At 40.4% G+C, this 23845-nt stretch overlaps 2 protein-coding genes across 14 annotated transcripts in view; one reads left to right on the plus strand and one right to left on the minus strand.

Annotated features, from left to right (window-relative positions):
- otofa (otoferlin a) overlaps nucleotides 1-14537 on the plus strand; it is a 76018-nt gene extending 61481 nt beyond the window's left edge. For 6 of the 13 annotated variants that reach the window (XM_079356403.1, XM_079356414.1, XM_079356404.1 and 3 more), the window contains 13 exons: nucleotides 1475-1620; nucleotides 1709-1843; nucleotides 1946-2083; nucleotides 2191-2318; nucleotides 4393-4563; nucleotides 4797-4957; nucleotides 5223-5365; nucleotides 7120-7208; nucleotides 7457-7555; nucleotides 10526-10767; nucleotides 11042-11220; nucleotides 11621-11721; nucleotides 14144-14537. In XM_079356403.1, the coding sequence (XP_079212529.1) occupies nucleotides 1475-1620; nucleotides 1709-1843; nucleotides 1946-2083; nucleotides 2191-2318; nucleotides 4393-4563; nucleotides 4797-4957; nucleotides 5223-5365; nucleotides 7120-7208; nucleotides 7457-7555; nucleotides 10526-10767; nucleotides 11042-11220; nucleotides 11621-11721; nucleotides 14144-14324 (1913 nt within the window). In that variant the 3' untranslated portion in view covers nucleotides 14325-14537. Of the gene's footprint in view, nucleotides 1-1474; nucleotides 1621-1708; nucleotides 1844-1945; nucleotides 2084-2190; nucleotides 2319-4392; nucleotides 4564-4796; nucleotides 4958-5222; nucleotides 5366-7119; nucleotides 7209-7456; nucleotides 7556-7767; nucleotides 7867-10525; nucleotides 10768-11041; nucleotides 11221-11620; nucleotides 11722-12178; nucleotides 12367-14143 lie in introns of all 13 variants that reach the window. The other 7 variants (XM_079356408.1, XM_079356406.1, XM_079356413.1 and 4 more) reach the window with 5 other exon arrangements.
- Nucleotides 14538-16935: 2398 nt separating this feature from the next.
- drc1 (dynein regulatory complex subunit 1 homolog (Chlamydomonas)) lies at nucleotides 16936-22382 on the minus strand. The gene is made up of 14 exons (XM_079356507.1): nucleotides 22222-22382; nucleotides 21877-22060; nucleotides 21517-21654; nucleotides 20840-20926; nucleotides 20588-20710; nucleotides 20231-20358; nucleotides 19389-19523; nucleotides 18750-19164; nucleotides 18275-18364; nucleotides 18108-18191; nucleotides 17886-18031; nucleotides 17627-17776; nucleotides 17449-17542; nucleotides 16936-17044 (listed from the first exon to the last, which is right to left on the minus strand). Exons 1-14 carry the CDS (start codon nucleotides 22296-22298, stop codon nucleotides 16967-16969), a joined length of 1929 nt encoding a protein of 642 aa, XP_079212633.1. The 5' UTR covers nucleotides 22299-22382; the 3' UTR covers nucleotides 16936-16966.
- Nucleotides 22383-23845: the final 1463 nt, after the last annotated feature.

The following is a 23845-nucleotide window of genomic DNA, read 5'->3' on the forward strand; positions in this document are numbered from 1 at the left end:
TGCTCCCACAATGCAATTTGTCACTTTTTATGTAAACAAAAAAATGGCAGCTGCACACGATGAGTCAAAATGACCAGCAGAGGAGTAAAGCTTAAAGTTTAAGATATCAAAGCAGAGGTGAATGATGGCGGCATTTAAGATGGGGACTTATCGAGTCTTGTCTAAGATGTGAACTGTCACATAAGACATGCAGAGTATGTGCTTCCTGTGCTATGTCACCTGCCTTCATCATTCATCATTAATTCATCCCTCATCCATGCAGTGAATGTTCTCATATTCTCACCATCAAGTCCGTGCATCCCCTCCCAGCTCTGCACTGCACATGAAAGTTTGGCTGATACTGACAATCGAGCCTCGGGCTGCTGAATGGAAGCCTACAGCCTCTGTACTGTACATGGGACATCTGATTTAACCCTGTTTTTGTAATCGATTCATGAATTGTCCATCACTTGCTGCATCCTAACAAACAGACCGGCTGTCGGCACCTTCACACTCTGCTGCAGTGCTGCACTGCCTCTTGAGTTTAATTTCATCCTAACTGAGTGTTAGAAGGGGAGTGTGTTTCAGTCTATTTGGAAAGCCGAACTTGACAGGTGTGATACAACTTTCACATTCAATAATACGGCTGTCTCCCTGGAGCAAGCCAGTGGGAGCAGGTCCATCCAGATAAAGTCATTATGGGGGTTATCTCTACAGCGTGAGTGGGTGACATCTCTAATCAATTTTCCACTGCAGTAAACCGCTACTGCAATGGAGTGTGATGCTACATATCTCACACTACACACGACTTTCGCCTTACCATCATTCGGCTCGCAAATCAGATTTGTTTTTGCAGTGAGACATGAGCAATGAAGCAAAATGTTGCTTCCAATATGGGCGTAATTTCTGATTCAAATACTTTCAAATATAGTGAAAATAAAAACAAAACTCCATGGCACATTGAAAGTGAAACATAGGTTTGATTTTATTTTTCATGGTATATTCCTTCAACCGTGCACAACTGTGAACAAATAGGCTGTGCACGGGGTACCCTGTTGGCCACTGTCGAATATAAATGGAGCATAGGCAGCTAGTGTGATTGAGACAAATCCACCTTTTGTAAGAGAATCAGACTGTTCCTTTTTGCCTCATTACCACAGAAGCCACACAAGCCTTTTACGGATTTCCTTCTCCATCATACACTGACTTTGTTTTATTTATTTTTGCTTAAAATATCCCGCAACACAAGCGATAATGAAGAAAGCCCGAGAAAATGGCTCAAATCGTTGGTTTTTCCCCTGAAAAGGGGTGACTCAAAACCAAGCTGAAAATTTGAGTTTCAGTTTGAGACTCGAGAATATTAAACTACATTCACAACAAGATTTCAGTGTCAGCTTTCATGTAGAATCAGTGGTGCTGTGTTCGACCCTGCCATCACTCGTCATGACTCCAACACTACTTTGTCTACGCCTGCTCCACTCATCCTTTCAATCAGATTTCAAACCCGATGACCTTCTTCTGAAAGGCTCCAAGACAAAAGAGAAGAACAAAGACAAGAAGGGCTTCAAGGATAAGAAGAAAGGTCCGACTGCTGAAGGCACAGAGAAAAAACCTGCTAAAGCAAAAGTGGATGAGCTCTTGGTGAGTCACTCAAACTCTGATAAAAACAAATCAGCACACACTGATATCCACACAGATGCAAACAGTTCATGGGTTGGTTGATGTACAGGTGTACAACAAAGAGCTGGAGAGTGAGTATGGGAACTTTGAAGACTGGCTCCACACTTTCAACCTGTACAGAGGGAAGGCTGGGGATGATGATGAACATGCTCTGGATGATGACAGGATTGTTGGCAGATTCAAGGTAGGAAAACACTCAAACGTACAAACAATCAAGGCTAGACTGAAAATGAATCATAGCCAATATACACTTACGTATTCACCCGTTGTTTATTCGATGATCCAGGGATCCTTGTGTATGTATAAGCTACCTCTGTCTGAGGAGATCACAAGGGAGGCGGGATTTGATCCAAATATGGGAATGTTTCAGAGCATTCCTCACAACGATCCAATCAACGTCCTTGTCCGTGTCTATGTGGTCCGGGTGAGTGGCCCCCTTAACATTTAAATATATGCTGGAGTTTAAAAAAAAAAAACACTTCAAAAAAGACTCCCGTTCATGTTGCTCCCTTCTCATTCCCTCTACCTCAGGCTACTGACCTTCACCCTGCTGATATCAATGGGAAGGCTGATCCTTACGTCGTCATTAAGCTGGGTAAAACCGAGGTCAAAGACAAAGAGAACTACATCTCCAAACAGCTCAATCCTGTGTTTGGAAAGTAAGTTAAAAGAAAACTAGTCTTTATTAAGTTTTACTGTGGACATTTCTGGTTGACATATATGCTTAGGTTTTTAAAACATTGTCAAAGAAACATTTAAATGATCTTAAACAGACTAGATGACGTTATAACAATCCAACCTTATAGAGCCCAACAGCCATCATATAATGTACTTATTTAATCAGGAGGAATATTCAGAGAACCACGTATTTCACAAGCGTAACTCCGATGCAGGGAACAGAATTATAGTGAGATTGTGAAAGTTTATTGCAGAGTACAGAGGATGTGAGATGAAGTGGAGGAATGGAGGATGGCAGTGCAGCGTGGGAGAAAGAGGAAGCAAAAACAAAGAGCTGGGTAATTTGAGAGGTGCAGGAATGACAGGAGTTAGACAAGCAAACAGGAATGCTGGAGCACAGGAAAACAAACAAGAGTTACATCAGAAGCCCCTACTACTTGACTTTGAAGCAGGAGGTGCTGGTATCACGATCAGAATGGTTTTTTATTGCCAACTACGTTTACTTATATGAGGAATTTGTCTTGATGGTGTATTGGTGCGAAAGAAAAAACAAGGCTTATATAACAAGTACATACATAAAATAAGACAAGCAACTACCATTATATAAAAAAATGTGAAATATATAGAATGTTAAAAAACACAAAATGTAATAAAAAACAGTGTACAGAAGGGTGGATGAAAGAAAATACATTTAAAGTCAAGTGAGAATTAATGTAACTGTTTGGTTTTCGTTTGGCGGACCCCAAAATGCAGAGACAGACAAAAACCAAAATAGTTTTAACAAAAATATATTTAATGTTCCAATGGGCAAAAACAAAAAGAGCAGGCAGTGAGGGCAGGGAGCTGGCTGGCTTGAAGATCCAGAAGACAGGGAACTCCGACGAGTAGAGCAAAAGCAGGAGGCACACCAGCGAAAACGAACAAGACGGAATTGGCAGAGGAATCTGGCAGAGTAGTGGAGCGCAAGCCAGGCTTTGCATGGAGGCTGCATGGAGGAGCCAGCCACACCCCCTGCCACTCACATACCTGCAGAAGGAAGAAATAAAGAAAAGGGAGGGGGAGAAAAGACAACACAAAAACTACACCAGAAAACACAACAGAACTGAAACCTCACAGTAACGAGGTCATTTAAAAATGATTTTCAGGGCTGGCTCCCTTCTTACTCAGGTACATCGCTTCTATAGTTGATGCTATACACCAAGACAGACATTGCTGTCTTGGTCCCAGAGCTTCTTCAGAGACAAGCTGCAGCATTACAGCTCTAAGCTTGTTGTTGGCTGTTTATGAGAATTATTTTTGTCGATATAACACTGCTGGGTTAGGAGCTGAACAAATAAGGCTAAAACTGTCAAACAGGCCATAATAATACATCTGAACAACAAGCCATGTATGTGATGTAATGGATGTTATGATGAGGACAGTCAACAAATATACAGAGCATTGTCTGACCCGTCTCCCATCCTCCACTCTAAGTTTACCATGTGGAAGACGTTCTGGAAGTCCCCTCATGCACACTGTATTGTTTTAAATCTCTTTAGTACTCATGTCAGTCACATTTTTGAACGTCACTTAAGGCTGTATGGGTTGTCCAATAAGCGTTCTATTCTCTAATATGTTCTTGTTGTTTTTAGCCTTTCTCTCACTTCTGTTGTGTTGCATGCAGAGCTTGTGCAATACGAGGAATGTGCGATACATGCTCTGGTACATGCTTTTCTGTTTTGTATCAGTTTTGTTCTTTTACTGATTGATTCTTCTGCAGATGCAGCTGCATGTGTGCATTTCCCCAAGGGGACAATAAAGTGTATTGTATCATTACACACAAATGGATTTAACTTCAGGTTAAAACGTCCCCTATATACTCATCATGGGGCAGGGGTAATCTGTGACCTAGTTCAAGCATTCAAGTAGGATAGGTAGGTCAGATGCCACTCAACTGCCAGACGACCTGTCCATGTCTCAAACATGTCTCAAACATGGACTAAACTGAACCTGAATGTTCTACCGTCCTCTCTTTTTAACTCTCTATCCATGTTCTACATCTTTTTCTGTGTATAGATCGTTTGACATCGAGGCCACATTCCCCATGGAGTCCATGCTGACCGTGTCAGTGTACGACTGGGACCTGGTCGGCACTGATGATCTGATTGGAGAGACAAAGATCGACTTAGAGAATCGTTTCTACAGCAAATATAGAGCCACCTGTGGCATTTCATCCAACTACTCCGTGTGAGTATCCATATGTTTTTGACCTGTACATATTGTATGTTAGTTATCTTTTTATTGTTATGTTTATTGTATGTAATTTGATGTGGACAGGAGTTTTATGAGTAACATCAAACAAAGTTATGACAGCTAGTCTCAATAAACATTAAATAGCTCTTAAATGAAAGCTAATTGATGGCCCAGATATTCAAAGACTAAAAACGCTCAGTTACCTCTTCATTATGTACTGATATTAGCCATGGATACAATGTTTGGCGGGACCCTTTGAAGCCCACTCAAATCCTGGCGAAGCTCTGTAAGGATGGCAAGATTGATGGACCTCAGTATGGACCAGGAGGAAAGGTCAAGGTGTCGAATCGAATCTTCACGGGACCCACAGAGATTGAAGATGAAAATGGTATGGCTTTCTTTTCTTTGTTGATTTTCTTCTTCCACCATTGTTTACTTGTTCCTGTTGTTAAAGGGAAAAGATTCATTTCATAACCAAACAGCTGAGCCATTAGATCCAAGTTCAAGTAGAGTCTCAATAATATCTGAAGTTTCCATTACTCTCAGAAATGATGTTGTTTCTTTATTAAGAACAGGTTAAACATGTTGAAAAAAAAGTCCAGCAATGCTAAATCATTGTGTTTCCTGTGTGTGTTTTTTTCCCGTATATTCAGGTCTGAAGAAGCAGACCGAGGAGCATTTGGCTCTGATGGTGCTGAACCACTGGGAGGAGATCCCACGGGTGGGCTGCAAGCTGGTCCCTGAACACGTGGAAACCAGACCCCTGCTGAACGTCGACAAACCTGGCATCGAACAGGTAAGAAGGACTGAGCTTTATTGTGTATTTTACCAGTGTGTGTTTTTTGTTACTGTGCACTTCTATTATGAGTACCGTAAATTCCGGACTATAAGCCGCTACTTTTTTCTCACACTTCGAGCACTGCGGCTTCTACTCCGGTGCGGCTAATGCATGGATTTTTTATGGGGGACAATGAGCTTCTGCCGCAAAAACATTTGACTTCGTCACGTCGGATCTTAATATCAGTCATTTTGCGCTTCATGCACGCACCCTCATGATGGAAAACACACGGAGAAATACATATGATGTAGCTTTCAAGTTAAAGGCGATCGACCTGGCTGTCAAAGAAGCTAACAGAGCTGCTGCACGTTAAGATGACACTGACAGCGACAACAGAGACTGAGGAAGTGAGTAATGAAGTCATTCTGAGGCAGTGAATGGATGGACTTTTTCTTGTGAAATATATTACGGTCATCTTTTTCATCAGCCGTGTTACAGACACCGTCGGCTAGGCTTCGTATTGTAACGGTTCATGTTGTAAAGTCAGTAGTTGATAATGTGTTCATAATTCCGATTATGTGGAGAGTCAGTGAATGCACCAGCGAGAACGTGTTGAGTGGCTGTATGAGAGAACGCTGGGGGAGAGAGTTGGATTGTTACGGCAAGTTATGGTTTTGTTCTCCGCTGTAAACGGCGTGGTCACGGCCGACAGTGATCGGGTTATTAAAAGTTATTATTTGAACGCTCTCGTCGTCCTTTAACGTCCGTACGGACGCTACAGTATTTGCGGATGTTACCGGTAGCCTACGTCTGTGTAAATAGCTCTTGTTATAGCGTGGACACCTGCGGCTTATAATCAAGTGCGGCTTATACATGTACAAATACATTTATTTACTTATTTTTAGCCGGTGCGGCTTATATCCAGGTGCGCTCAATAGTACGGAATTTACGGTATATGATATAGTAGATCATTCATAGTCATTTAAACCAGGGTACGGTTTCATTATTTATACCTGTCACATGTACACATCATCATCTCCAAATGACTTTAATCCCAAACATTCCCTCCGTCAGTGTCTTCTTATCAAACAATGGATGTTAGTAAACTTTCTACAACTTTACAATGACGAATCAGCAGGTTCTACATTTGGTTCAAGAAGTCAAAGACATCTTTGTGTATTGTATTGTGTATTGTGCAATACTTTGAAATTCAAAAATTCAACCTCATAGTGTTATTCAGGGACATAACAGAACTTTATTTCTGTTACAACATTTTTCAAAAATTGTAAGTGTAAACATGTAAACATTGACAAAGTTGCCACATTTGGTTCAAATGCCACAATAGCAGAATCAGTGACGTAGGGTGATCTCTTTTGATTGGCTGAGTGAGGATCACATGCTTCTCGGCCTTACTGAGGTACAGAAGGGTGGCCATATGTAATGTTTGTGGAAATGACCAAAAATAGTCACTTGCCCTATAAAGGGTTAAGAGTGACATCATACTACAACTACCTGTACTTCAAAATAGAGCTTGTGGATTATCACCAGAATAAAAAGACGTAAACACATCACCTCAGTTCCTCAATCACTCCATTGGCTCTCAGGTCATCTATGTAAGTAAATATTTGTTTGTATGTAAGTAAGAGCCCTCTGTATTTGCTTTTTATGACTGCTCGTTCTTTTTCCATGTTTTAGCTTCATCTGAAACACATTGTGTTGTCTTGTGTATGAAGTGTTCTACATGAATTAAGTTTGACTCTCTGTGTTGAAAGGGCCGTATTGAGATGTGGGTGGACATGTTTTCAATGGACATGCCTGCTCCCGGACCTGCGATTGAAATATCACCACGGAAACCAAAGAGGTAGGCACAGGCTAAAGCAGAAAAGACAATCTCTTTCAGTATAATGCTCTCTGATTATGAAACTTAATGGGAAACATGTCAATAAATTGCTTTCAAGGTGACTAAAGCTCTTCAGTTTTTCAACAGAATATGTAGTTATATCCCTGGGTTAAGTAATGGTGAGTCTGTTTGAATAGCCAGCTCTCTCTTTACTTTCAGATTTAAGTCCAACTGTGTGTGTATGTGTTCCTTCCTCCCCCCCTTACCAGATATGAGCTCAGGGTGATTATTTGGAATACAGACGAAGTAATACTGGAGGACGATGATTACTTCACTGGGGAAAAGTCCAGTGACATATTTGTCAGGGGGTAGGTACAGAGGGATGCGGCGACCTAGCCTCGTCCCGTGGGTGTGAGCTGTGTGTGGATTTTTTTTTTTTTGCAGTTAACCATTTTTTTTTGTTTTGTTTCCATTTTTTCTGTGTGCGTATTTGTGTTGTTTGTCTTTGTGTTTGTGGTGTGTCTCCTGTCTGTCTGTCGTCCTCTCTCTCTCCTCTGGTCAATGCTCTACCGCTCTCTAGCTTTGAGCTGCGTGTTGTTATTTGGAACACTGATGACGTAATTCTAGAGGACGATGCTTTCATGACAGGAGAGAAGATGTCTGACATCTATGTCAGGGGGTAAACACACGATTCCATCGCATGGCTCGTACAACAACCTCCCTTTCTTGTTTCCTTAAGTCCTGATATCACCCCAGTCCTGTCTCAACTCTTCATCCAGCACGTAACCTCGCCTGTCTAACTTTCCAATGAGCACGCTGAAAACTGTTCCCTATTAAGAAAAATTGTTCAGTAAGGGTCAAACCATGAAAACAACCTGAGAGCAACGATAAGTGCCACAATTCACAAACATGCTGGGATCGAAAGTTCACTCACAGCCTTGGAAACAGCAGAAACCTCTGATTTAACATGGACAATATCTTTATGGGCTCATAAGGACTCTTTTTATTGTAAATTGAAGTTTTAATATGTTTTTGTTTGATGTGCTCATTCTGCCTTTCTTTGACCTCCAGAACAGCTACTTATTGGACAAGTAGTGAGATTGTTTTGACCAAAAATCCATTATCACTGAAATAAGAATCCACTCACGAGCTTTCTTAAAGATGTGATGTAAACAGTGAACAGTTTGATTTTTTTTAAACTACCATTGTTTTCCTTGTTGTTATTTTTAGACTATTTGATTACTTTCATTATGTGTAACAACAACTTGTTTTTTTTCAAATGGCTCTTTCCAATGTAAGGGGTGAATTTCAGCACTCATGTCTGATGAAGCAGGCCTTCAAACAGCAAGCTGCTTTCGCTCTCTGTTCCGTGGTTTGGTCCTATAATACAGATTTTACTGGGTATTACTCAATTTCATTTAAGATATTTGAGTTCTGAGTTCAGATGTTTGAAGCCTCCTGCATGTATATGATTTTAAAAAAGGGTATGCATGGTGGTTAGACAGAACTACAAGCTTTTGCAAAACATTGTCATTGCAGCGCAGCACAAGAACTGGGGGGGGCTCGTCACCATTTCACTGGGGGCGATCTCTAACATCCTGCATCATGCAGAGTGTTGTGTGCCTGTTGGCATGCATTGAGTTCTTTTGTTACTTTTTGATGAACTGGCTTCAAAAAACTTCAATGTCTCTTTTTTTGCACAATAAATTTTCTCTGACCAAACTAAAAAATGCACCAAATGTACGATTGTAGCCTCTTCTATTGTTACCAATGGCGTAGTCCAACTGTAAACAGACTTTCCTGTAGATGATCAAGGAGCAATATTTTTTCACTGTGGAATTTTAATATTAATATTCAAAAGTTCAGATGCACAGTAGTCTCCGAAGTGAAAAACAATCAGCTTTGCTGTGATGCATTCATTGTTAAGTCCCATATATTGGATATTAAAGAATGCTTTTCCTGGTATGTCCCAGCACTTTGTAAACCACGTTTCTAAAGGTGATAAATCAAGTCATTATGTTTGTATCCTCTTCATAGTAAACATTTTGACTAGTTAAGGGCTGCTGTAATCATTGTCTCTGGTCAATTAAACTGCCTTTTGCTCCAATGTCATTTTTAGATGTAAAGAATAGATAAAGAGCCGCATAATGTTAACAGTGTAGAGTGTAGTCAGGTAGTTTATAGTAACAGTGTACACACACTCTTTAGTGAACTTCAGTGACTGCTGATGGAAGACAGTAAATACTTAAAGATGGATCTGTAATGTAAATAAAACAGAGCGATGAAACAACCCATGTGTAACTAAGAGCATTAATAACACCCTGTTCCAATTAGCCAATGTAGCATAGCAGCAAATGATAACAGCTCCTTAAAACTGTAAACTAAACATAACACAGTCATTATTGATGATTTTAACTGCGCCTTTGCTTTTATTGAAACAGATAAATGATTTTTCTTTTTTTTTATGGTTTATCAAATGGTTTTTTTTAATTTTTTTTATTGGAGTTTCACCTAACAGAACCCACTTTTCTCTCAGAACCATGGATGTCACTTTTATGATTCAGTGGTTGACTTAATGATACCGGGCATGTTTAGTGACATTGTGTCCCTTGCGGCCAAGCTAAAACTTCCCACTGCTTTCTTCCCAGAATCCTGGTGCATCTTACATCGTTGCACCACTCCCTCATATTTTTCAGTTTTTCACCGAGATGTTTCTGAATGAAACTCCCCTGCTCCGAGCTCACATTTTCATGTCTTTAGTTTTGCATTTTGAGAACTGAGAGTGCAGCTTCCCTCCTGCTCCTCCTCACTAATGAAGCCAGACTCACTCAGCTGTTACTGAAAGAGCTCCAGCCAGCACAGAATGACCTCATAGGCTTTGATCCTCGGCAAACTGCATCCAGGCATTAACTAGGAAAGAACGATTCCAGATAATTTTTGCGTTGGTCAAAAATGGCATTTCTTTTGTTTGCATGGCTTTTGAAAATACTGTGAAGCTCCAACATCAAATCAGATGTGTATGATTTTTTTCAGAAACATTGTTCATGTTTGTCACACACATGTATACAGTATTAATCTGATTTGATTTCGGGGTGCAACATGTGTTTTGATTTAAACCTATTAGCATCATCTCTCTTGTTAGCAGCCTGGTACATTTAACATGTCCTATGCTTTTGTTGAAATCAACCAAATTAATATAAATTAATCAACAATTGGTTGGTATGTCTACAAATTAAACCTAAGAAGTGCATGACTGAATAAATGAAATTCTTTCCACTCATTCCAATAAACTCTGCTCCTGTATAACAGGCTAACTGGGATCTCTGTGATCTTCACAGATGGCTGAAAGGTCAGCAGGAGGACAAGCAGGACACAGATGTGCACTATCACTCTCTGACTGGTGAGGGAAACTTTAACTGGCGCTTCGTGTACCCCTTCGATTACCTCATGGCTGAGGAGAAGATTGTCATCTCGAAGAAAGAGTCCATGTTCTCCTGGGATGAGACAGAATATAAGATCCCTCCTCGCCTCACGCTGCAGGTCTGGGACGCCGACCACTTCTCTGCCGATGACTTCCTGGGTGAGGACTGATGGGAACAAGTTCCCTTTTGGACCTAAATGTTTCCAATCTTTTTGGGGGGTTTTGTTGTTGTTGTTGCTTGTATTCAGCTGAAATCCCATCTGGTTTAAACGAAAAAAGTCTAGAAGCAACATTTTCTCTAATTGAACAGAGATAAGATAGAAATCATTGTCTTTGGCTCACAGAAAGACAGACAGATCTAATTGTTGTGTATGAATTGTACTCTACAAACAAACTTGCCTTGTCTGACTTGTCTGAATTCCAACACTTCCAGGTGCGATTGAGCTCGACCTTAACCGGTTCCCCCGTGGCGCCAAGACAGCCAAGCAGTGTTCCCTCAACATGATCCGAAATGAGCAGGAGCTGCCCACCATTTCCATCTTCAAACAGAAGAGGGTGAAGGGCTGGTGGCCCTTTGTAGCCCGTGATGAGAACGATGAGATGGAGCTCACGGTAAGTCCAAAAATCCTGAGCACACAACAGCACAAGAAGACCTTCAACAATTAAACGAATACTGTACGTTTAGAAAACAATAAAACAAGACCATGAAATATCCATCGGTACATAACATTGGGCTCAGATCTGCCCCTGTGACAAAACATAAAAGTGAGGTGTATGAGGAAGAGCAAAAGATTAGTTTGAAAAGCATGTATGCCGCTCAAATGATGAGCATTTTATCCCGTTTTGGCTTCAGGATATTTTCACAACACAAATAATCTATCATTTTTTTCTTTTTCACTTTATCATAATGCTTTTGATGTCTAGTTAGAAGTACTTAAATTCCCTTGTTGCTGAAATGGGCTCTATAAGGAAACATGCCTTGCCTTAAAAGTGGTGTATACTGTTGTTGCAGGGTAAAGTAGAGGCGGAGCTTCATCTAGTCACAGCAGAGGAGGCAGAGAAAAGTCCGGTAGGACTGGGACGAAATGAGCCGGATCCACTGGAGAAACCAAAGTAAGATCCTGTATTTATAGAGTATGTAGTAATAACACAAACACTCACTTGTTACACACTTGTTGATCAACTTAATGATGGTTATATGGAGCTAAATAAAGGCACAGACATCACTGTCCCTTTAATCTCCTTCAAGAAATCCATTCTCACAGTGCAAAACTCAGTGGAACAAATGCTTCTTTACAAATCATCCCCAATTAAACTTCATATTTAGAGAACTGGTATGTTCTTTTTTTGACCTCAGCCCCTGTTTTTGCACTGTCAAACAGCCACTATTACACTTTCGCACTCGTTTCTCCTCCTACCATCTCTTCAACTGTCTCCCTCTGTCTCTTCCCTCCCCTCGTTCCTTTTGTCCATTTTTGTGTGACTACCCCTTATCTCCCTTTCTCCTTGTTTTTTTTTTGCCTCCATCTGCATTCCTTCCTTTCTTCCCTCTCTTCCTCCTTCCACAAAGTCGTCCGGACACCAGTCTAATGTGGTTTCTGGGCCCCCTGAAGTCCATTCGTTACTTCATCTGGCACAACTACCGCTGGCTGATCCTCAAAGTCCTGGGCCTGGTTCTACTGCTGCTCATGTTGGGCCTCTTCCTCTACTCCATCCCCGGCTACCTGGTCAAGAAGATACTGGGGGCCTGACGTCCTGGTAGCCTCCGCCCCCTCCTCAGTGTCTCTGCTTCTCTTATTAACCTCTTTGCTTCCTACCTGTAGCTCCTTCTCACTGTGTTTGTTTTCTCCCTTTTTCTCTGCACTCCTCTGTCCTCTGTGGCCTTATCAGTGGAGATTAGTGATTGTGTCTACTGCCATCAGGTTGCATTACAACATCTTTCAAGTGACCAACTGCTTAGTATGAAAACAGACGGTCAGTTTTAGGAACTGAAGAGCCAGCAAAATGCTGTGTAGTTGTCAGGGTCCTTCTACAAATATAACATTAAACTCACAGAGAAAAGATGCTTCGTCACAGATTATATCAGTTTTGCTCGTTTCCATCTGCAGTTTACATCACATGTTATGGACAGTAAACAAGTTAACATCTCTGTGCAGCTGTAAAAGGATTTAAATTACAGGTGTGTTGTATAGTGTGTAAAGATACCATGCTTTGATAATTGAAAACAATATTCAAGCTTGATTACATTTTACACAACAGGCAAAGGTTTTTTTTACCTTACATTTTGGTCATATATCCTAAGATCCAGAAAAGTCAGATTTAGTAATTACAACGTGGATGTGAATGTAAACACTATTTATAAGTCTTAAACTCTTAAAGGCAGGGTTGGTTATTTTCAAATTGTCTTTGTTCTTTGTTCAGAGCACATGAGTTATTCATGTCTGTCAACCTAAAGACAATTTCAACTGTAATCTAAACAATGTATCTGGAGAAAATGACCAACCCTGCCTTTAATTATTATATATCCACATGTCATGAATATGGCGGAATTTTAGTTAGAAACCCTTTCAAAGAAAATCATATTTCTTGATCTTTATCTTAGTGTTTTTGCTAAACGTCATATCAGGGGTGTCATAAGCACTCATAAAGCAGCAATACTTGTTGTTATGATCTCTTACCCAATAACTTTATCATACGTTCAACAGAAAAACAGGCATACTGTGTCTTCATGATGACCTAAAACTTCTTTGAAATTCTATAAAATGATGACTGTTTATTGGATTCACTCTTTCCTTTGTAGGGATTTCACACTTGCTGAAGACTTGATATTTGCAGGAGGAGCTGCATGTGTGAACATAAACAGCCTCATTTTTCACTCAGACTTTACACAACTTTACCTGCCAGCCCTTTGTTGGCAAGTCTGAGTGAGCTGATGTGAAAACACAGCAGGATATTATCAGGAGAAACCTCCTCAAGAAAATGGGACAGGGTGACTTTAGGGCTTCTTCTTTTTTTTTAACATCCTGTCTTGCCAAAGAGAAATCCCTGCTGCTTGCTGCCTTCTGAAAGGGATAGTCTCCTGCTGTGAGGTGCATATGTGAGCAGCCAGGTCTGGAGCATTTCAGGAGCAGTCTAGATAGAGATGCAAGTCAGTGACTGGATAGAGTAAACCGAAAGATCAGAAAATACATCGTAGAAAACCCTGATTTTGGAGGCGTTGGTCAGTCATCCATCATTCCATTTTAACTGACATATTCAATGTGCTTTATTTTCTTTAACTTTTACTCTGTGATGTGATCTTTGGTCCTACGTAACATTGGATTGGTAGTCATTTGAAGCATGCTGTAGAGAAAACTAACAATTATTACCTGGCTTACTAACTACTAATGCCAGTTTTCTCTCTCTTTTACTCGCCCATGTTTCATCACATCTCTTTCTGTCCATCCCCCAACACCACTCAACTTCCATTTACTCACTCCTTCATTCACTTGCACACCTGCTCCATCAAATACTCTCCATCTTTCACTCTCTCCAGTCGGCCAGACACCACCTTCCTGTGGTTCCTGAGCCCGCTGAAAGCCATCCGCTACCTGATCTGCAACCGCTACAAGTGGCTGATCATCAAGATCGTGCTGGCCATGCTGCTGCTCATCATGCTGGGCCTCTTCCTCTACAGCATGCCGGGCTACCTCGTCAAGAAGCTGCTAGGGGCCTGAAAGGCAGTCGGGACAGAGAAAGAGAAAGAGAGAGAGAGAGTGAGAGAAAGGGGACGGCCAGCCGGACAGATGGAAGGAGACACAAAGTACAAGGAGTCTCACTTACAGAAGGGGAGGCAGAGGGAGGAGGAGGCACATCAGAGATCCAATTGCAATACTTTTCCTCCTCTGTTTTCCATTCTGATCATCCTCGTCACCTCCCAGCTCCTAGAAGAGGCGCAGACCCCTCCTCAAATGACATTTTTCCACTAACTTTCTACTCCTTCGTCCAATCTGCAGCATCCTAACAAATCTAACGTTCAGTATCTGGACTCAATCCTTGAACTGAGCTAAAAAGCAATCATCTGCTGCTCGAGTTGTTACATGACTCTGAATGTTTCTTTCTCTGTTTTAACAGTTTGTCAAGCTGAATCCGAGTGTTGTGTTCGTGGTCAGATGATTGCATGGACGTTCATTTCAAGCGATGCTTTAAGATCTCCCCTTTCAGCTAAAGTGTCGACATAAATAGAGATTAAAAGAACAATGTTTTTTTATCAACCCCTATTTAGAAAGAATAAGCACTATATAAACACTGAATGTAGTTGTGAGCTGATATGGCATTTTGATGAGTTTATTAATTTACAGCATTCGTGAATGAAAACTTCTCCTGTGGATACCAGTTTTACATTATAACACTACACTTGACATGTGTATGCACCAGCCACATGTATCAGCTTACAGTTCCATGTGTTCTGTTTATATATTGCTCATAAATCATAAAATTGGGGTTATAGTAAGTGTGACCGTTTTTAAAGAAAATATTGAGATCAGCGACATTTGCACACTTGAAGAATATGATGAAGAAAAAAACAAAGATGTCTATTTTCCTAGTTAAATCCAATGAGACAAGATAACTTCCAAATGAGTTTAATATCATTACAAGATTGACTTGGACCACAACTATATGCATCTTTAATCTCCTGAATCAAAGCAACACCACTCGACTTGGGTCAAACCGAATTTGCAAACTAAAAAAATATTAATATTAATATATTTTACCCCTTTTATAATGATAGAGTACAATACAAGCACAGCTCAGCGGATTCTTTCAGTGACGCACACTTCATCATTATTCAAATATCTTCGCATATAAATGCTGTGTAGCTCACTGTGGTAATCCACACTGTTAAAACCTGCACACCAGAATAACAGAAAAGATTTGCACTTTCTGTTTGACATCGGCTAATCTGACTGATAAGTCCTTTAAAGCAGCAAATACATCACAGTTATTTCTGATATCTACCAAAATGTCAATATGCATGCATCATTGTGATAACTGACCACAGAGGTCATGTGTGTTGGCATGAAAACCCAAATGAGCTTCCCTGTTGTCTTTAACACGACAGTTCATGTAGAAATATGATTAAAGTGCACTTGAGTGAAGAGGTGAAAGTACGGTTTATTTCTCAAAACTCTGAATCAGTCAGCGTTGTTTGCAGTGTCTGTTACTCCCTTTCAGATTTGCCTGCTTGACCTCATTTGTGTTACAGTCTGTGATTCTGTTTCACCAATTTACAGTAAATGTTTGCACTAAACTTGCCTGTTTTTACAATGAATTTGTGTTTATCTGTTTAAATGTCTGCAATACATATTTTCTGTCTGTTTTGGCAATTTGAAATAAACCGAATTCCATGGTCTTCATGTTTTAGATTGTCCAAGTAGCTACTGTTTTTTTTTAAATAAATCACATTCCCTCCTTTGTAGTAATTTAACCCTCAGAGTTACCACCAAAGTCTGCTGTCTACAAAGTTTTAATGCATGTTTCAGCAAAATATAAGGGTTCCTGGCCACAGTTTAGAGCATTTAGTTTGTAAATGACAGACAAATAACACATTGGATCATTTAGCTGCTAGCTTAAGATTTAGCTTCTTTTGGCTTACTTGCTTATCCCATTCATGGATAACAAGTCCAAGGTGGCCTCAAAGGGGCAGTAATGAGCAAGAGATTTAATAATTGACATTAATCTGAAGTTCAGGGTCAAATAATATAACTCCAATGTTGCTCGAAATGCTGCCACTTTTGCTTTATTAATTTTACAGGTAAATGAGAAGTATAGTGTTGACAGTCTGTGGTTGACACATTGCTTTGCTGCCCCCCAGTGGCCAAAATAATAGTCCCAGGTCTTTTTTTTACTTCCACTGTCAGGGATTGAGAAGGTGAAAGAAGCTTAGAGAGTCTTCTTTCACTAGAAGTGGTACATCTTCAGCACCCTTTGCAATAACAGCTTCCAGTTGTCTTACTCTGAATCTCTCTGTACAGTCGCCCCAGCGGCAGCATGTCGTGGCTGCTGAGCCCAGTGAGGACACTGTGTATCCTGGCCTGGAGGAACTACCGGCTCCACTGCCTGCTGCTACTAGCTGCTGTACTAGGCCTGCTCTTCGTTGCTTTGCTCTTTTTCTCTCTGCCGTCAGAGCTCAGCCACAAGCTCTTCCACACAGAGGGATAAACCACTGTATGTCTCTGTTCTATTGTGTTTACCTCATATCAACATATGTACTGGTGATGATATTCACTGCTCTACCAATTTCTTTCTACTGCAGCTGTGAAATAAAAACTGAAAAGCACAAAGTGATGCAGTCGATACTTTATTTATTCACTCAGTTCTAGTCCTTTGAGTAGTGCTCCAGTTCTGCTGACTCCATGTCAGTTAATGTGAAAGGCATCTCCAGCTCTGCGTTGGCCTATCGGAGAGACAGAGTAATATGACGCTGTCAAAGAGGCACAATCATTTCTTCTGTAGATGCAGGCTGTCTTTAAGTTCATATGGGAATAAATACATTCATAAAACGGGAGTAAAAGAAAACACTAAGATATTCAATTTGTAACTGTAATGAAGGGAGAAAAGCAGAAGGTCTCATTTAAGGAGTTGGGTCAAGAAATGAGGTCATTTTCGATCAAATATTCAAAGTATTACTTGTCTCTCATTTTTTTATGTTGTTTATGCATTTTTTAGTATTTAGGATTTTGTAATGTTGGTTGCATCTTACTTGTTCAGAGGAAGTCCACAGCGTACCACTACTAAATATCTGCAGGACAGTGTCACAAACAATATAATGATAAATCAAATAAAAACAAACATCCTTACCAGAGACTGTTGCAGCAGCATCCGCAGCTCTGCGTTCTGCTGCTCCAGACTCTGAGTCTCTGAAGTGAGCTCAGAGACCTCCTTCAGGACCAAACTGGACAGGCAGGAAGAAGAGAGTACTTGAATATGAATGCAGAGAGATGTTAGCGTTGCATGTGTGCCTGTGGTTGATACTCACTCGTACTGATTCAGTGGGTTCTCTGCCTCTTTCCAGAGCTTCACTTTGTCCTCAGAGATGATGTTGCCCACACTCTCCCAGTAAGCTTCATCCTCTGAAGGTTCAATTACTGCATGCTGAAAACTGAGATATTGGCGGGCTGAACTCTCCCTTAGAAGAGAAGCGTGCACACAGCAGAAAATATTTGTCAAGAAAGACTGCCTTAGCTCCAAATTAAGCATATTAGCAATATCTTTTTTCAGGACATAACTGGCCTTACCTGGATCTCACACGCTGTGCGAGAAAACTCTTTAGAGCAGGCAAAACATGGTTTGGATCAATGAGCTCAGAGTTCACATCACTCCAACAGCTGCTCCCCGTTTCTTCTTCCTTTTTAATGGAATCATGTGACTCTGTACAAACATCCTGTAGGCAAATACAAAACTAATAGAAATGCAGAAATAATAATTGCCTATCGCAAGTCTTATCTGTCCCTCCTTACCTCAGTCTGCTCTGCATGCTGAGGTCTGTACTTCAATAAAAAATGAGCCAATCTGGGAACTTCTTCCACCTCGATACCAAAAGCCTGGGTGAGAACACAGTTTCTTTTTTCAGGATGGGCTCATTATTGTCCAACCACACACGGACGCACCACAAACACTGACTCACAGAGAGGAGGGAGCCCAGCTTCACAACGGTCTGTTCTTTCTTCTCCAGAGGATCCAGCATGTTCAGGAGTTTTTCGTCCAACAGGAAGGCCTGTGGCAGGTGCAAAGGAAACATATGGTTGGAGTAATGTTTATTATAACATTCGAATGAGCTCTCTTATGGTGAGTTAGCTGAGAAGAAGAATCCTATCACTCCTGTCTGTGTGCCAGTCTGCTGGTTCTTTTCAAAAGTAACTAAAGGTTCAATCAGCATCCCTTAGCCTCACTTATTTCCAACCTCAAGGTTTTTCTTATTTTCTGTAAATACACAAGTTAAAAAAAAGAAGAAAAAAATGTTTTGTTAAAGGATTTTATGTCAGAATATTTGTTTCCTTGCGGCCCTTTGATTGTGATCTAACGGTGACACATTTTATTTTCTTCTGTGCAAACTTCTACTTGATAAAGTGTTGCTGTACTAAGAAATCTTTATTTCTCACCGCCTCATCACACAGCAGCTCCATCACTTTCTTTAGGGTTTCATTTGTCAATTTCCCCTCCTCCACCTCTTCAGCATTCTCACTCTGCACAGATTTCCCTTCCTTGTAAGCTTTGTCGTTCATGATATCTATATCAGTCTCCAATGTAGGCCCAACTGAGGCGTCCATCATCCTCTCACCACCCTGGGAAGTGTCCATGTTGGAGACAGCTTGGTAGGTGGGACTCTGGGCTAGCTTTGGGGTGGGATCAGTTTGCTCCATGAACGGCAAATTAGGCCTCTCCCAAGCTATACCGAGGTGCTGCTCGCAGATCAGTGAGTCCACGATCAAAGCTTTCTCAATTAGTTGCTTCACCTCTCCTTCAATCATAAGCCACATCTTATCAAATGTTAAAACATTGGCGTCTGCAAAGGGCCTGCAGAAGAGAAAGAATTAATGTATCAGAAATAAGAAATCCCACATTAACACAAGGTTCATTTAAACCTGTCTGCCTTTTATTACTGTTTGTTTGGTACTCTTTTTTTGTAAATTCTAAATCAGTTTAGCTATAAATGTTGTGATGTGTGGCAATGACTTACTTGCTCCATACTTGTCTCAATACAAATAAACATGAAATGAAAAAAATTGATCATAACTCACTTTGTTTTCTTCTGTGCTCGTTCATATTGCTCGATGTTGTCTTTGTACTGTTGGGGCAATTTCTGGGTCTTAGCTGCAAGCTGTTTCTGCTGGCTTCTAAACCGAGCACTGAGATTTTTTATCTCAGTTACCAGACTGAAACACAAAACCATCCCTGATTAATAGAGAGTGGATGAATTATAATACAGAGTATATTAGGCTGTTTAAACCTGGTATTAATGATGTGACCTGAGAGATCCAATCACAAGTAGATGGCTTTCAGTACAGCTGTTCACTGGGTCTTCACTGGTCACTTGTGATCATAGCTTACTTTCCCACTTTATGTGTAAATAAACATGAAGCCTTTCATGAATGCAGACTTGCTGCAGAGCAAGCCAGAGAGCTGGGCTCAATTGCCAGAGCATCTGAGAGGGCGTGTCAGAACTCTGACTGAAGTGATGATGTGATATAAAACTTAAGTCTGATGTTGTTCTACTCTTCTGTGTGCAGAACTCCACTGCAGGCCGGAAACTCTTAACAGTGAACTCCAACTTTCCAACTTTTCCCTCATCAGGATGACCACGTCATGAAAAATGAAGTGCAGTTTCCGGATAAATACAAAACATAAGTCTTGTGTAAAAGTGGTTGGTTACTACATGTGGTTATGTTGTGAATATGGGGAGAGTAGTACCTTTAATAGAGCCCAGGACAGACACATAACAACTCAGCCATAGTAATTTGAACAAATTCCTCCCAGACCGCCACTGCACTAAAGGCTTTCATGAAGTGATCTGATCGCCCCGGAGTCCTGCTAATACCAGAAACAAATTGGTTTTGTGTCTTTGTAAAGAAATCTGCATTACCTGACGAGCTTGCGCTTCATCTGTGTGTAGTGGCACCGGTGGAAAAGTAAAACCGTCTCCAGTTTTTCCTGCTCTACACATGCAATGCTGCTGGTGCTGTCAAACTGTAGACATTCTCTACTCATAACCTGCAGGAGCCAAAAAAAAGGACATATCAACAACTTTGATTGGTGAAACAGTGAATGATTGTGACTTTTTGTTTTTGGAATCACAATCTGAACAACTGTCCATGCGTCTCTGAAGTAGTCCATCAAAAGCCGGTTACATCAAGAGAGTTGTTGAAGTTGATAAGACACAGTAGCACAAGCAAATTAATAGAAACAAAATATGGTGCGAGACATTAATATGTGTGCTTACGTTAAACTCTTCACTGCATTCTAACTGAAAGGAGTTCAACTGGTCAGAACACTTCGACATCACTCTGTAAAATTCCCCTTCATACTCCTCCACTGCCTTCTGCCTCTGGATCAGCCTCTCCAGCTAAACAAAGTGTACAGTAGAGTAGATGTCATTGCATACAGAGTTAATATATACATTAGGATTCATCACAAAGTAGGATTGAGAGTTTTGTAAGACAGTGTGCTGTTTTATGATGTCAGTAGTCCTGACCTCTTTGTCCAAAAGTTCCTTCGTGAGTTGTTCCCATTCGCTCTTGTCTGTTGTGAGTAACACTTCGATTTGCCGCTGATAAACTCCCTATGAACAACAAAAGTGAAACAACTGAACAGGACAAACACTTTCATTCATTCAAGACATTCATGCTTTTAGCGCTGGAAGGTAAACTTTGAGCTATCAGTGCTTTGAGCTATCTTTAGAATGCTAACAAACTCACAATGTTAACACTAACAAGTTAAAGTTAAAGCGTAACTTAATCTAATCAGCTCTGAGGAAAAAGTCCTGCGTAAAGTTGATGGGGATGTCAGTTTTTCAACACTTTGGTCTAAAATTTGACCTGATGGTAGCGTTCCAAAAACTGTAAGGGAATACGTAAAGTTATTACAGTTATTCCTAGTTTGTACTGTACTGTAAACTTCATGGTGACACTACATAAACTCAGAAGATCAGTAAATCCATTATTAGTCTGAAACTGGGTTGACTTCAGACACACAGCTGCGCTGTTAGTCAGGGGGTTTAAACAATCATTTCATTTGTATGTTTTAGCTCATTGAGACTTTTAATCACCGCACATTTTACAAACTAACTAGTTTGAAATGATGGTTTAGACTGGACTGTGCATCCAAAGTTAAGACAGGACTAGCTGGTGCAACAGGCCACTAGTCTCTGACCTCAAACTGGGCCAGCTCCTCCCTGTAGGCCTCTGTCAGTGTTTTGATGTGTTCTTCCGTCCTCTCCATCATTAAGTCCAGCCCCTCTGTATTTTTCCTCAAGTCCTTAACAAAGCGATCGTCTCCAACCTTCTGCTCCTGTTCAGATTTCAGAAGACAAGGGAAAACATCACAAATGATGATGATGACAACTAGACAATTCCTGCAGAAATTGTGAGGGTAGTTGCTGTACTCATTTTATGGGGTAAAATTAAGAGTTGGTGGCTTAATAATGATTTTGTGAGCAGGAGGACAACCAGCATTTGCCTTTGGCAACCATCCTAATAATGGATGGATGGATTAATGGATGAATGGATGTACCTCTTGCTCTTCATTATTGAGTTTCTTCTTGTTCTCTATGAGAACGGAAGATAATTTCTGCTGGTTATTCAGCACTTCCTTCAGCTCCTGAGGTGTCCGCTTCTGTTTTGCTGACAGCCATCCTCGAGTGATCTCCTCAAAAAGTTCCTGGCTAGATTGGACATCATTTTTCAACCGCTCCACTCTTAACAAGGAAAAATAAAATACATTGGTAAACACAAGACGATGAAACAATGGGGCAAATATGGTGTAGAAAGTCAATTTAGCTACTAGGTAGATACACTATGTGGTAGTGCATGCTGGTGTAGGAATAAAGTGAGGAATTGGTGAAGAACAAAAAAGAACCTTGATCTGCAAGATTTCTCCAGCTCCGTCCTCCGCATTGACTCTTTGGCATCTGCTGCAGTTTGGATGTTTGACATCAATGCCGGCAAATCTCTCTGAAGGTTGAGTATCCTCTGAGGAGTAACTACCTGATATTAAGGAGGACAGTTTTTAAACAGGTTGTGGCACTTCCGCGTGTATAACATATAACATCTCATAAGTGCATGTTCGTGAACACATTTCAAACTAGTAAACTTGCAGCTCACAATAACAACAGTGATGTACTGTTGCTGTGGCTGATTCATCACATTTCATCCTTGATTTAGCACCATTTTGGTGAGCCTGGAAAGGATGGAGTTCATTTAATGATATTTCATTTATTTCTTCAAAAGTTTGTTTTCAGACATCTGAAGTATCTGAACAGCTAACATCAGCAACATATTCTGCAGAGAAATATCCAAGTAAAGTAAAAAGTCGAGGTTACAAAATATAACATAATCTTATTTTCAATTAATTTCATGATTTTAAATGGTCAAATGGTTACTGGAAACATAGATGTGCATGCTCACAATTGTACTCATAACTATCATTAATAGTTATAAATTACTTTTGTATTTTTTTTTTTCTTTTGATGGTGGTGGTGGTGCTTTGTTGGGAGCATGCCACCTGGACTCCTGTATATTTGGTTTCTTCATGTCAAGGACCCCAAAAAACACTTCACGTCTTAATTGACGTCATATAGTTGTAAGGCTATTTGCTCTGTTCTTTAAGTAATGTATGTTATGTTTTGATCATGCTGTTGTCTATTAATTTGTTGTGTCTTACTGTGTATTCTGTTTCAGCTCCATACCATGAAATATGGCCATGGGCTGAATAAGAAAATAAAATGACATGAAGTTTTCCTTACCCCGTTAAAGTCAAATAACTGAAATTGAATTTGGGATTAAAAGAGGAAAGCAGATGAAATCCCCCAGAAACCAAATTCATTACAAACAGCTTGATTGACAAAAGGGTATAGGCCTACACTTGAGTACAAGTCCATGAAATGATGACTGAAATATAGACTCTAACAAACCTCTTCACTCTCCTCATTGACCTTCAGAATGGAAACTTCCACATCATCAGAAGCAGAGGCCCTGACGATGGACAAGTGTGTTCATGTTAAAGGTTGCACTTAAAACATAGTTAAAATTGCAGGGTATGAATGGAGTAAACCCAGTGGTTACATTTTAACTAGTTATTGCTATTTTTCACCGTATATTAGGCTTTTAAATTGAATCAATGTCCCAAGAGGAAGTAGCCTGTAGCCCAGTGCTAATTAACTGTATATCGAACAGTGACTTTATTCGTTAAATTACCCGCTCTCATCCTGATGGTTTTCGGGTTCACTCGTCTCCTCTTCATCCTTGTCAACTTCCTCCATATCAAGATTAGGTTGAAATTAAGTGGCCGAAATGTTGTATTGGTAATGGTATTGTATCGTGAAATAAACAGTAGTAGGTCTGCGTCGCCACGGTCTGTTTTGTAAACGTTGCTATGACGACAGAGCCACGACAGAGAGCCCTTGGTGAGTTTAAATTAACCTCAGAGCACTAAAGTCATTATTGATTTAATGGTTCACTATCAGCCTTTATATTAGGGTACT

The sequence above is a fragment of the Symphodus melops genome (assembly GCF_947650265.1).
Source record: "Symphodus melops genome assembly, chromosome: 1".
Classification (NCBI taxonomy): domain Eukaryota; kingdom Metazoa; phylum Chordata; class Actinopteri; order Labriformes; family Labridae; genus Symphodus; species Symphodus melops.

Coding starts and splice junctions, on each gene's coding strand:
- drc1 (XM_079356507.1), bottom strand. CDS start 22,298: ATGTCAAACATCCAAACTGCAGCAGATGCCAAAGAGTCAATGCGGAGG. Junction 22,061..22,221: donor GAGAAATCTTGCAGATCAAG/GTTCTTTTTTGT, acceptor TTCCTTGTTAAG/AGTGGAGCGGTTGAAAAATG. Junction 17,045..17,448: donor TGCTGCTGCAACAGTCTCTG/GTAAGGATGTTT, acceptor TCTCTCCGATAG/GCCAACGCAGAGCTGGAGAT.